Source organism: Canis aureus, chromosome 19 (assembly GCF_053574225.1).
Source record: "Canis aureus isolate CA01 chromosome 19, VMU_Caureus_v.1.0, whole genome shotgun sequence".
NCBI classification, from domain to species: domain Eukaryota; kingdom Metazoa; phylum Chordata; class Mammalia; order Carnivora; family Canidae; genus Canis; species Canis aureus.
Window position 1 is genome coordinate 5698421 of NC_135629.1, and position 14102 is coordinate 5712522.

Consider the following 14102-nt stretch of genomic DNA (forward strand, 5'->3'; position numbering starts at 1 on the left):
GCCAGGCCGCAGGGCTCCCACTGGTGGAGCTGGAGGGTGAGGGGCCCTGCAGGGCTGGGGGTGGAACCCGGCAGAGGCCACTTGTTTGAGGACAAGGCCTGACCCTGAGATTTCTAGGCCAGTGCCTGCTGCCAGCCAGCTGAGGCCTCTCACGCTGCACGGCCCCTCAGCGCTGTTTAGGAAGAACCACTGGGAGGCTGCCAACCCGAGTCCAGAACCGGCTACCCACCTCACCCATCCCCAGCACCACGCACCCCGAGCCATTTCCACCTCCCACCTCCTGGCTTCACACTCATGGTCCCCCAGGGATGCCCCCTCCCTCATCCCTCACCTGCCTGACCAAGCGCTGCAAGTCCCCCCAGTGCGGCCCACTGTCTCTTTCCCCAGGAAGCCCTCCCTGATCCTCCAGCCAGCTGATTGGATGCCTCATCTGGGTTCCCAACAGCCTCAGGCACCTCTCAATCCCACTTCTATCAACTCACCAGATGCCATATCCTCTCCTTTGCCCATCTACCCCCAGATGAGCCTGCCACCCAAGTGGTGAGGAACATTGTAGACTGCCCCCTGCCAGCCTGTTAGCACTCCCTCTTCCGGCAGTAGTGCCATGGGAGCCTTAGTGGGGTCCTGGGTCAGGTCTTGACTCTACCTCTGACTGGTTGGGTGACCTTGAGCAAAAATGGCCTCAACCTTCTCAAGTGTAAAATAGGGGTATGCATGTGGGCTGGAGCCAGAGCTGGACCTGTGATCTCTGGTGTGTGGGGAGGGCTGTGTCAGCTCCGACCCCGGGTAGTCTGGGGCCCCTCACCTAGTCCCCGGTGGAGGCTCTAAATGACCCCTAGCCTCTTCCAAACCTCAAACAGACCTTCCTCCACAGACCCGTTCCGCACACAGGCACCAAGACTCAGCGGCAGGGACCTTGCCCAAGGTCACCCACGGGGACCCCAGCTGCCCCAGTTGTGTGGCTATGAGAGCCCCCCCTCCAGGCCCGCCCACCTGCCCACACATCTGCTTATGAGTCACCGTCACCTCGGCCAAGGCAGCGAAATGCGGGGGCTGGAGAGAGAAAGTCAGCGCAAGGAGAGCCAATGGGTGTGTGGGGGAGGCAGCGAGGGGGCTTCCGGCCCCGGGGAGCCCGGCAGGGCCACAGAAGGGAAACTGAGGGCAGGAATGAGCAGGCTCAAGGACCACGGAGGGGCGGTCAGCCGCGATCTCCCATCTAAGGGATGTTGTTTCCACTCCCCGGGCTGTTTGCTCCGGGAGGGAGACGGGCCCACGGCTCTCACAATTATCCGGGTAATTAAGACAGGCAGATGGTCCCTCTGGACCGAGCATTCGAGCTGACAAGTGGAGACGGTGCTGGGATGTTAGGTGACAAAACCAGCCCTGGTCCCAGGGGTGACACGCGCGGGGCGGGAGGGCCGCTCTGACTTCCCCAGGCCCGGGCTCAGCTGGGGGCGTGCGCTGCGGGAGCGACCCTCACAGGCCAGGGCGCTGACCCGGTCGGCGGGGCCGGTGGGGGCGGGAGACCCCCTGAGAAACGGGGCGCCGCTGCGGAGCAGCGGGAGGGCGGGGCACCTCGAGGAGCCTGGGGACACAGAGCAGCAGCCCCACGCGGGCAGCCCACGGCCCGGAGGAAGGCCCCCGTGGTGGGGGGGGGGCGCGGTCAGGCCGCAGGGCCCGGGGAGCGCACGGATTCCCTTTCCTTCCTAGCCGCGTGACCTGGGAAGGTCACATCTCCTTTGGGCCTCAGTCTCCTCACCTGCAAAGTGGGGCAATTAGTTCACAGCTCACAGGGCAATTGTGAGGATGAGGGAGTACATGTGAAGTACTGGCGTGGCACCGGGCAGACGGTAAGTGCTCAGTAAATACCCGGGGAACAAAGCACAGGCCCAGAGCTTGGCCCCTTATCTCTGCCTTTGATTCAAAAGAAGAAGAAGAAGAAATCCCGAGGTCTCTGAGACACGGTGGTTGACGTGAACCTCTGCTGCCCTCCTCCGCCCCGGAATCGAGGAGGGCAGAGCTGGTGCTGTTCGCGCACGGCGGGGAGGGGCTGGTTTCCACACTGGGAGTCAGATGTGCGACCCCAGTGCAGCTGCTGCACTGTGAGAAATGCCGGGAGCCGGATGTGGAGGCGAGAGAGCCTCATTACAGAAGGAAGAAAGGAGTAAATAATTCATCACGGATGCGTCCCATGGAGGGGGCACAGGCACACAGAGCTCGGGAGGGCATGGCACAGCCCCTCCCTATGCCCAGGAGGCGCCCTGGAGCCAGCAGGAGGATTTCTATCCTTAACCTTGGCATAACCTCGTTATCCCTAAAATTGCCCATTGCTCCTCCAACACATCAACTCTCCCACCTTGGTCCAGAACCTCACTGAGCCCATCTCCTCCATCCTCCCCCTTCAGCCCCCCTGCTCTAGCCTTGCCAGCCTGGGAACACCCAACATGTCCATACGTCAGGACCTTTGCACTGGCTGTGGCCTCTGCTGTCCACATTCTTCCCCTGGACAGCCACACAATCTCCCTCACCTCCATAAGAGCTTTGCTCTAAGGTCACCTTCTCAGCGTGGCCTTGCCTGGACACCCCACTTAAAACTGCACACTACTACCCACACACCCCATCCCCTCTTCCTGCTTCATTTTTCTTCATGGCATGCATCACCGCCATGCATTTTCCTTGCTCAGCTGCTGTCACTCCCAGAATGTTAGCTCTACAGGGTCAGGGATTTAGGTTGGTCTTGTTCCCTACTGTGCCCCCACAGCCCAGAACAGTACGTAGCACATAACAGGTGCTAACAGACATCTGCTGAGTGAGCGAATGGCAAAGGCTACTCTGCTTCCACATCCATCGATTCTGCCCACCGTCGCCCTAGACCTCTCACCTCTCACCTGGACCCCAACCCAGCTTCCTCCCCACATCCTCACCTGTAGTCTGTAGCCAGAGCCTGTGCTAACACTCAAAGCTGCCCTCCCCTCTCTCCTGCTCAAGGACCTTCCATGGCTCCCACTGACCTCAGGACAGAGTCCAAGCTCCCCAATCTCCTGCCTCCTCCACGCTGGCTCCCTTCTCTCCTTACACTTTTCACACTGACTAAAGTTCTCAGTTCCCTAAGGCAGGTCTTTGAAGCTTCCAGGTATTTGTACAAGCTAGTCCCTTTGCCTCACAAACTCCTACTCATCCTTAAAAACCCCACTCTGGGAGATTTCCTTGACCTCCCTCAAGCAAGAACATTGCTTTTTTCTCCAGGTACAAGTGGACCCATCCACCCCCATCCATACCTCACCCCACTGAAGCGCCAACATCATCAAACATGTCATTTCCCTCACCCCCAAGTCCTTTTGAAAGTTTCACCTCAGTTGTCCTTGCAGCCACCCAGCAAGGAAGGTTCTGATATTAACTCTATTTTACAGATGGGAAAACTGAGGTCCAGAGAGATGAAGGCACTTGCCCAGCTGCACAGCTGGATTTATAGCCAGCAGCTGGCTCCACGGCCTGTGCTCTGTGTATCCTGCCTCCCTCACATCAACACACATCATATTAAATCCCCCACTCTTTGAATCCAACATGACCATCTTATGCCCCCAGAGGCCCAAGGCGGCCCTGAAGGAAACCTCACTGATCTGACCTCCCGGAATCCTCTGGGGGGTGGGGGTGTCATTATGCCCAGGCTAGGGAGGAAGGCCCAGGGGCCTGGGAATGTCTGGGGTCTAGCATGGGTGTGTTGCCACCAGGCCAGTGCCACAGGCCCCTCTCCTCCCCAGACCTGCATTTCCTCACTGCGCAGGTATGGGCAGCAATGACATGTCAGGGCTGTCCCTGACCACGCAGAGGTGCGCTCTCATCTGTGCATGCGCAGGATGTGTGCCCCCTCCTCTTGGACCCCAGACTCAAATCGGGAGAGTAGAATCAGGACTGAACACCTCCTTCCCCCAGTCTCACCCTGCAGGGGGAGTCCAGCCCCCAGACTTGAGCAAAGCCTCAAATCCCAGGTGGCCGGAGAGACCCAGGACGGGTCTCATCTGGCCAGGTGGCCCGGGGACCCCCTCTCAAGCAATCACAGGGTGAGGAATTTAAGAGTCTTACCCAGAAAAGATGGGAAGCAGAAAGGCCTATTAGAAAATAATGGGCTAGAAATGGGAAGATGTGTCCTCAGGCATTTAAAACAATATTTTGTGAGCCTGGGGGGTACAGTTGGCTGAGCTTCTGACTCTTACTCTCCGCTTACGTCGTGATCTTAGGGTCATGGGATCTAGCCCCACATCTGGCTCTGTGCTCAGCAGGGAATCTGCTTAAGACTCTCCCTCTCCTTCTGCCCCTTCTCACTGTGCACTTGTGCACTCTCTCTCTCTCTCTCTGAAATAAACAAATCTTTTATTTATTTATTTTAAACATTTTATTTATTCATGAGAGACACAGAGAGAGAGAGAGGCAGAGACATAGGCAGAGGGAGAACCAGGCTCCCTGGGAGGAGCTCGATGAGGGACTTAGTCCCAGGACCCTGGGATGACAATCTGAGCCGAAGGCAGATGCTCAACTGCTGAGCCACCCAGGTGTCCCTGTGCCCCATAAATAAATCTTTAAAAAACAACAGCAACAACAATATTTTGAAAATGAAGACTGGAGAAACACCTCCCCTTCCCCCAATCTCTTAAATCCTTTGAGCTTTTACATTTTATAAAGGGATGCAGAGGCTCACTATAAGGGCAAACAAGTTCCCCGTGCCACCATCAGAGCCCCACTCCCACCCTCACCCCTTCACCCCAGCCCGCAAAGAAGCGGAGCGATGTCAGACAGGAGCCTGGTACACACCAGTGCATGGCATGCCCCCAATCAGGGTGTGCCTTCCTCTGTTTTGTTAGGGGTTTGCTGGTCCCAGACACCACCACCCTGGTGGGGGGGCGGGGGGAGGAAGCAGCGAGGCTTCTGATGAGAAGAAGGAATTCAAAATTGCCAGGTGTCTCGCTTGCCCTGGTCTTTCCCAATCATCACTGCAATGTCAGGAGGGTGGCTTTTCTTGGGTCCATCTTACAGATGGGAAACATAGGTTCTTAATGGGCCACACAGGAAGTGAAGAGCCAGGGTAGAATGTGAATCCAGTCTGTTGGAGACAATACAAGAACTTCCTGCGTCTCCAAAGGGTCAGAACCTGAGCCACAGTATTTAGTTGGCTACTCTCCAAATCCTGGGGAAGCTCAAATCTGGAGCAGCCCTCATCGATGTATCTGTCTATCCCTCCAGCCTGGGAGAATCCCACTAGGTTCTCAGGGTGTGTGGACCTGAAGAGGACAACAGCCTTGAAGGGGGAGGGGCTTCTCCCCTGGAGATGCTCCCAACACAGGAGTCCCTGGGAAGCCCAAGGGAGACTCTGTTCCTGATACTCTCCAAGCTTCGACTGCTCTGTTGTGTGAAAGAGGCTTCCAAAGACCTCTGGGATGTCAGACCACCAGCATATGGGCCGGTGCAGAGCCTAGAGTCCTTCAGGCCCCAAGGACCCTGCTACTCCTTGACCACTCCTGGGGCAGCCCCTCCCTATGTAGGCTCCTCCGTGTCTAGAAGATGTTCATGGCACATATGAGAGTTGGCTCGAGAGAGCCTCTGCATGTCACCTGTGTAGCCTTGGGTACATTCCTTAACCTCTCTGTGCCTGTTTCCCCATCTGCACCATCAGGATAAGGACAGGACCAACTTTGCAGGGTTGTTGTGAGGAATTAATAAGTTAATGTATTGCCTGACACACAGTGGCACTGAATTAATGTCAGTGACTGTTGTTTATATTAGCAGCGTGATTATTCTTAGTTCTGAGGCCTGCAGCATAGGACCTGTGTATTCACAATCTCCCACTTCCCCTCCATGTTGACGATGGAGCGATGGCAGCACAAGGGGGCTGCAGGTGAAACCTAGGGTCACACAGCCCGGGCAGCTTGACGCCCAGCTCAAGGCTCCTTCTACCCCGACTCCCACCCCAGCCTTTCCCCCATCCTGAGCCTCCTCCCAGGGCTGTCGGGGCAGGATGGGACCTTGCACACAATGGGGCTCAGCATACACTCCATCTCACCCAGGGTCAAGTTCTGCCTTTACCCATCAATCCCCTGCCCCAAATGCCCACGTACAGAGGCTGGCCCTCAAAGCACACGTGTGCACACACGCACACACGCACACACACACACGCGCACACACACACACATAGCACCCCTGCCAGCCCAGCTCCACCAGGACAGCCTCATGCCTCAAACAGAGGGGAAAGAGAAGACTGTCAGGGACATGCCACATGAGAGGGGCAAGGAAGGGGACGGTGGCCCAGGGAAGCAGACAGGGAGAGGGACAGTCAGGTGCAGAGATGGACCGTGACGGAGACACAGAGGGAGAGAGACAGGTGAGAGCAAGACGGAGGGGAAGAGAAAGACAAGGAAAAACAGGCTGGGGCAGAGAGAACCAAAGATGAGAGAGAGAGAAGCAGACAAAGAGGGACAGCGAGAGACACAGAAAGAAAGAGAGGCAGAGAGAAAGATGGGGAGACAGGACAGCAATTAGGAGACAATATAGCCCATAAATTAGATTAACAATTAGGGGGGGAAAAAGGTGGACAGACAGAGTTAGAAACACTGAGTGAGACAAAGAGAGGGGGTAGGGGCAGTGGGAGGACAACGCAGAGACAGAGAGATGCAGAGATGGAGAGATACGGAAGGTGGCAGACCTGGCCGGGTGGGGAGCAGCCAGACACACGTACAGATGCAGAGACCCAGCACCGAAGCGAAGCCCAAACAGCACCAGAAGACAGGGCGGAGGCAGAGATGGGGCAGGGAGGGAGGCCCCAGGTCCCCCCCACCCAGGGGCCCCCAGCCTCTGCCTACAACCACATCCAGGTCCAGCCGCCCAGCCCTGGGCAGGCAGCAGGGTGGCCCCATGCCCGGCCCCCTCGGTACCTTTGGGACGCCGCCTCACCACGCCCAGCCGCCACTTGAGAGACACAGCCAGCATCGCCCCCCTCGGGCCCTCGGGGCGCAGGGCCGGACACCACCTGCCCAAGCCTCCTGCGCTCCTGGAGCCCAGTGCTCCTCCACGCTCCGGAGCCGCCTGTGCTAACTGGCAGTCTGGGCGCTCCCAGCCTCCACCCTCCCGAGTTGCTAAAATAGATAATCCTCCCCAGAGCCAGCAGCGGTGGCATCGGCAGTGGCATCTGTGGCAGCAAGTCCCTTCCTCCACTGCAGCCCCAGCCTGGGGAGAGAAGCACCGGGGTGTTCTGAACACAGCGGCCAGCCTTCACAGGGTACCCGCCCCCACCCGCAGTCCTCTTCCTCCCAAGGTGCTCACCGAGTCCACCCCTTCCTCTGCCAAAATCTGCCAATTGCCCCCTCCCGCCCTCCCTAGGCTGTGCTGTGCGATGCCCCCGGGCCTTCGCACTCACAGGGCCCTCCACCTGGAACACCTGCTCTGTCTGGCTTGGCTCCACTGAACTTCTCTGCCTAGAACGTTTGCTCAGCCTTCACAGATCCCTGCATGCTGGAAGTCCTTGCCTGCTGTATCTCAATAATGCTTTTCATACCAGGTGAAGATGGTCTATCCACCCCCAAAACCGGGAGCTCCCAGAAAAAGGATAGGGTCCACTTGTCCCGTGTCCCCTACAGTCAGCACAGACATCTGATGGAGTCATCGTGTACGACGATGAGACCTAGGCCCTGCCTCTCCACTTATCTCTACGATGACGCTTGTTTGAAACATGGGATAACGAGAGAATCCACCCAGCTGGCTGATGGAGTGGAGTGGATGGGAGTACCAATGAGGACTCTGGGCATTCAGCAAGGACTCAATAAATGCATCTGGTGTCCCTTCCTCTTGCCGAACAGAAAAAGCTCTGACCTAGCAAACAGAGAGTGAGGGGAAGAATCCCAAGACACAAGTCTTTGGAGATGGACGGACCTGAGTTTGTATCCTGACTCGGTGCGCCCCTCGCAGCCTGTTTTCTCATCTGACTAATGGGGCTAACAATTAGCTCCTGTCTCTGATACGGTGGGGTCTGTATGAAATCCTGTGCAAGGAGTGCTTAGTTGAGTCTGGCACACAGTAGGTGCTTAATAAATAATAAATAACAACTATTTATTTAAAGATTTTATTTTATTTATTTATTTGTCAGAGGGAGCACAAGCAGGGGGAGCAGCAGGTAGAGGGAGGAGCAGGCTCCCCACTGAGCAGCGAGCCATGTGGGGCTCCATCTCAGGACCCTGGGATCATGACCTGAGCCAAAGGCAGATGCTCAACCGACTGAGCCACTCAGGCATCCAGTAACAACTATTAATACTACGATTATTCTGCAGGGACCCCAACCCTTGTGTGTGAGTGGAGATGGGAAAGCCATTGAGGAGATGGTCTGGTTGAAGTCAGACAAGAAAGTCAGGAATCCAGTGCTTTCCACGAATATCATAGTCCACGAGGGTGGTCCTAGGGTCATCTTCATTTTCCAAATGAGGAAACTGAGGCTGAAAGAGGTACAAGATAGCCGTGGGCTCATCCAGCACTCAAGTGGCCAAGCAGGGGCTGTTATGACCACCAGACTACACCACTGCCACTTTCAGGCCATAACGAGGCTCTTGTTATACCCCTACAGTGTGCCAGGCTCCATGCTGAGCACCCTGCTGACTTAGTCCAGGGAAGTGAGGCTGCCAGCCCAGCGTCATATGCACTATTGAGCAGCAGAGCTGCGGGGGGAGCCCAGACAATCCGAGTCCAGAGCAAGAGCTCTGGCCAAGGATGAGGCTGTTCCCCACCTCCGTCAATGCCTTTGGTGAGAAGACAAATGGCCCCAGCAATCTCTGGGACCAGCTGAAATGGACACGTGGAAGGTACAGAAATAAATAAGGATGCACAGAAAGGCAGCATTGGGCCATCAGGGCGGGGAGAGAACCAGCGGCCTGGCCTAGGAGGGATTCCCGTCACCAGTATCTCCTGGAGGATGCCCTGCAAGTGTTCCAACCCGAGGGGTGAGGACGTCCCCGGGGTCAGACCCACATGTGGGTGGGCTCAGCTGGAGGTTCCATTCTGCCCACCTCAGAACCACCACCACCCCTCATGGGCTCAAAGGCCCACAGCTGGAGCCTTGAGACTGGGGTCACACACTCTTGGGGATGGAACGAGCTCAGAAAGCCCCCACCTGTGTGGCCTTAGGGAGGGGACCCTTGGTTTCCTCAGCTGTAAAATGGACGCAGTAACTTGCTTCACCTGCCCCCAGGACTGCCCTGGGTCAAATGAAGAAAGGAGGCTCCGAGGGCAGGATGGGGCCGTCCACGGCACCCGGCACAGACAGAGGGCCTGAGGATGTGAAAGGCCATGGAGTGCAGTCACGAGAGTGCTAGAGGGCACAGACTGTGGAACCAGCCCGCCTGGGTTCTAATCCCAGCTCGACTGCTTTCAGGCTGCATGGCAGGGCAGGTCACTTAACCTCTCTGAGCCTCAGTTTCCTCACCCACAAAATGGAGATAATCGCAGTACGTACTTCACATGTTGTAAGGATGAAATGAGCTAAAGTGAACATAAAGCCCCTGGAATGGTACCAGGCATTGCGTAAGTGCTCAGTAGGTGATACACAGGCATCATTACTAAGATGGCTGTTGTGAGGTGTAGCAGAGCTCCAACTTCAGTCTGAGTGGAATTCAGAGAGACCTCGGAGCCTGAGGCAAATGAGCAGGGCAGGTGAGCTGCAGTGGCGGCCTGGGAAAGAACTAATCCTACAGGAAAGGAGCCAAGGGGGATGAGCGCAACCCAAGGGTCCCTACAAGTGGGCCCCTTCACACTGTGGGGGCCCAAAAGGGAGGACAGTGGGAAGGAGTAGGTTTACTTCCCCATCTCTTCCCAGGTTTAAGGGGTCATGGGTTGCCCCTCGTCTAGAGGCACAGGATATACCCAGAAGTCACTCAGGCCCATGGGGCCCTGAAGACCCAGGTCCTACTGAGAAGCTCCCTGGTGCTGTGCTGAGTGCCATCCCAAGAGCAGAGCTGAGGAGCGCATGGTCTCTGTACTCTAGGAGCTCCTAACTGAAGATACTGCTTCTCCCTGAGTCTCTGACCCCATTTGAACGCAGGAGATGGGAATCTATGATGATTCCACATATCAGAGCATCTGTATACCTTCTGTATACAGTAGGTGCTCCATATGCACCTCCTTTCCCCATATGCAGCCCAACTCCTCCAGGCGGCGAGTCCTCTGACAGCTGGCACCTGCGTGGACCCCTGTGGTTCTACCTCCTGTTCTTCTTCCGGCAGCATCACTCGTTCTCCTTGGGAAGTTGCTGCCCCCCCACACTTGGTCTGGGTAGAACTCAGCTCCAGGAAGAGCCCTTGACCCAAACCTTGCTGACGGCACCCTCCCACCCCACCCATGGCACTGAGCTCGGGGATGAGCACACAACCCAAGTCAACCCAATGAAAGACTATTCTGGGACTCAGGGAAATTCCTTCCTCTGGTGGCAGGGCGGGGGTGGTGGTGGTGGCACAGGGATGCAGAGAAGGGGTGTCAGTCTGGAGCTGCTGGTGGCAGAGAGAGAGGGGAGGGAAGAGCAAGGCTCTTGACATCAGGCACTTGGGTGGGACCCACCACGCCTTAAGTTGGTAATACCCCTTTCTAGTTGCTTGAACAATAAATTCCTTTCTTGGCTTAAGCCAGTTTGGGTTGGGTTCTTGGTAACTTGGACCCAAAGGAGTCCTGGCTAATCCAGGGCCTTCCTCATCTCAGAGTCCCAGATTCTCGCACAGACCAGGGGTTCAGCAAATGCACAATGAGCGAATGAATGAAGAACAGCGCATGGATTGACACGCTCCCCAGCGGCCTTCAGCGGCAGCCCCTGCGCCTGGCCCCTGCGCCTCAGCACAAAGGGAGTGACAGATTCCTAGCCTCCAGCGAGCAGCTGCCTGGCAGGCCTGGCACACAGCACAGTCAGTAGTGGGGCTCTGGTTTCCAGGCACCTGACGCTTGTCTGTTATCTCAGCTGCATCCTGCCACGGGCCCCTCTTCCATGGTCCCCGGATTTTCACAGGGCTCCCTTCACAGAAACGGCAGCCGCAGGGAGAGTGTGGGAGAGCACAGAGCCTCTTAGAGGAGATGCAACCAGGGTGAACAGCAGATCAGCCCAGAGGGAGAGCCAGGGGGCCTGGGTTCGGGTCCAGGCCGGCCCTGGACCACTGTGCGGCCCTGGGCAAGACTCTGCTGTCCTCTAGCCCTCCCTGAGTTACACTCCAGGATCCCCACTGTGCTCACCCGCCAGGTGCCATCCTGCTTCCTCTGTCCCAAGGCCCAGAGAGGTTCCTCCTATTGCTTGAGGTCACACAGCCACTGTGAGGCAGCCAGGTCGGGATTCAAATACAGAGGCATTGACCACTCTCAACAATGAGCTGACAGGACTCAAGGATGGGCTAAGAGAAGGACACCAATCACAAAGGGATGCGGACCAGCCTCTATTCCTCAGATACTGCTTTTTCCATTCCTGCCTCAGCCTCACAAAGCCCCAGACTCTAGGGTTCCTGCCACCCCACCTGCTTCCAGAAACAAATTAGCATCTCATCAGACATGCCTTTAATCTTCTCAGCCGGCCCTTTCTTCCCTGTGGGCCAAGTGGTGACATTTCTGCCGCCCAGCTCCGCGGATCTGAATAATACGGAGGCCTCCAGGCTCTGCACGCAGAGGAGGGGGTGTAGGGGGGCAGACCCCTCTTCACCACTTCTCCAGGCTGGAGGAGGGAGAGGATGAGGGCCACCAACCATCCATTCACTCATTCAACAAACATTTATTAAGCACCTTCTGTGTTCAAGCCCAGAGGTACGGCCGTGAACAAAATCAAGCCTTCACAGATATTCTAGCGGGAGAGGCAGAGAAGAAACGACAAATGTAATAATTAGGTAAATGTTGCAATATGTTAGAGCTGAAACATGCTAGGAATAAACAGAGAAGGGTGAAGGGTGTCGGGGTACAGAGAGAAAAACGCTGCTGATTATAAAGGGGTGGTCTCCCCGGAATCCAGACTGTGGTCTCTATACACCTTGTCCCACTAAAGACAGCCCCCCAGGGCTCCTCGGAGAAGTGGCTGATTCCAAGACTGTGAAGGGGAAAGTACAAGATGATCCTGGAAAATCTCGTGGCGCCAGAAAGTAAGGAAATGCTCAAAGTCTGATAGGGGAAAGGCTGACAGGACACAGAAACCAGCCAGCTTTGTGGGGGCTCCCACTGGCCGACTCTGGGTCACTTTGAGCATCAGAAAGAATAATGACTGCAAAGCTGTAAAAATCCATGTGCTTGTGATTCTCGGAAGAAAAAAAACCTCACTGGCCCCTTTGGAGGTCATTATGGCACCAGTTCCTTATTCTATAAACAGAAAATGAAGGCAAAAAATAAAGCATTTATCCTGTCCTCCCGTATGAATGGTATTTTGGGGGGGAACCCTAATAAGGGAAAGTCATTCTTTGCAGAAAAACCACTGCAAGTAAGTGCATAAGAAATCACAGAATTGGAAAACCACCTTTTTGCCATCCTAATGAGATACAGGGTAAGCTATTGACCATCAGTGGGAGGCTGAAAGAGATCCTATGATGGAGAGACAAGCAGACAGCCCTTGAACCCCTGGACCAATCTTAGCATCACCAAAAGTGGAACATTCTGGCATTATGTGCCTCCTGATAGGATGTGGAAGGAAGCCCACAGCACCATCCGTGACATATTCCTGCCTACAAAATTAGACCTGAATCAAATCCAGCTTTAGACTCAAATACCAGTTGACAGAGAGTACAGGGGACAGAAGAATGTATGAAATGACACCACGAGGCATTTCCACAGGACAAACAACCCGGTTTCCCCAACAAATAATTAGAGTGGGGGAAAAAATGGGCAGGGGGGAGGGGAGGAGGTTATTACAGATTAAAGGAGAATTAAGAGGCTCAGCAACCAAATGCAACCTGGGGATCTTAGCTGGACCCTGATATGAATAAACCCAGTGTGCCAAGACATTTGGGAGCCAACAGGGGAAACCGTACAAGGCCAGAGTATCCACTGACTTGGAGGACTCCTGCTTCATTCTGCTGGGTTGATGCTGTTCTTGCAATTTTATTTAGGGAAAAGTCTATCTGTTGAAGATATAGATGGAACAATAACAAAAAAAAGAAAAAGAAAAAAAAAGAAGCCTGAGATTTGCCTTTAAAATGCTCCCAGGGGTATTTCTGTGTTATTTAGAAATAAATAAAATTTTCAAATACAATAAAAATAAATGGGGAAGGGTCATAAAAGCCCTCACTGAGAAGTCAACATTTGAAAAAAGTCTGAAAGGCTGGGGGGGGGGGGGGGGGAGGATATGTGCTGCTCCAGGAGGGAGGGAGCAGACCTGGCCTGGGGTAGGAAGGAGGGGTACACCAGAGATGGGAGATGGGGCATATGCAGGGCCTCCTAAGGACTCTGGCTTTCCTCTGAGGGAGGTGGGAGCCACGGTAGCATTTGGAGCAAAGGAGAGACATGGTCTGACTGATTTAGCACCATCCTCTGCTGCTGGTGGGGGAGGCTGGATGCAGGGAGGAAGCCCCTGCTGGAGGGCAGGGAGCACCAGAGGCCACTGGACCGGGGTGGGGGGGCAGAAGCAGTGATGCCATGGGCAGAATCTGGTTTCTTTTTAAAGTCCATCCCCCTTCCTCTGGCCTTCCTCAGCCAGGGTTACATGTTGGCACAATGGCAGACAGTTTTTTCTTCAGGTCCGGAGCAAGAGCTCTGGGGTCAAGAAAGAGTTGGCTAGCTAAGATGCCAGTCCCCGCTCTCCATGTGGGGCCTCCACTCGGGGCCTCAGTTTCCCACTGGGAAATGAGGATCATGATTAAGAACTCAGACAATCATCAGGCTGCTCTATGGAGACAAGAGAGGTAAGAATGTCCGATAAACTGGTAAGGGCTGGGCTTGTGTCACAAGAGGGAATCAGCCTTTATTAGGTGCATACTACAAGCCAGGCGCAGAGCTCAGGCCTCTACAGGCATCCAGCCCCACCCTATCACAGGTGATATCTCCTGGGGAGCTTAAAACAACTGTGGCTGAATCAGAAACTTTTTGGGTACAAGGGTAGAGAATCACAGCTTCCTTGCTGCCCT

The 14102-nt window shown here is 55.3% G+C and overlaps 1 protein-coding gene across 6 annotated transcripts in view; it reads right to left on the bottom strand.

Moving 5' to 3' along the window:
• The window catches only part of GRIP2 (glutamate receptor interacting protein 2), a 95702-nt gene that overhangs the window by 49924 nt on the left and 31676 nt on the right, over window positions 1–14102 (bottom strand). Inside the window, exon 1 of one of the 6 annotated variants that reach the window (XM_077857697.1) lies at window positions 6924–7131. The exons of the other annotated variants lie outside the window; for them this stretch is intronic. Within the exon in view, the coding sequence (XP_077713823.1) occupies window positions 6924–6978 (55 nt within the window). The 5' untranslated portion in view covers window positions 6979–7131. Of the gene's footprint in view, window positions 1–6923; window positions 7132–14102 lie in introns of those variants that run through there. 6 annotated transcript variants of the gene reach the window in all.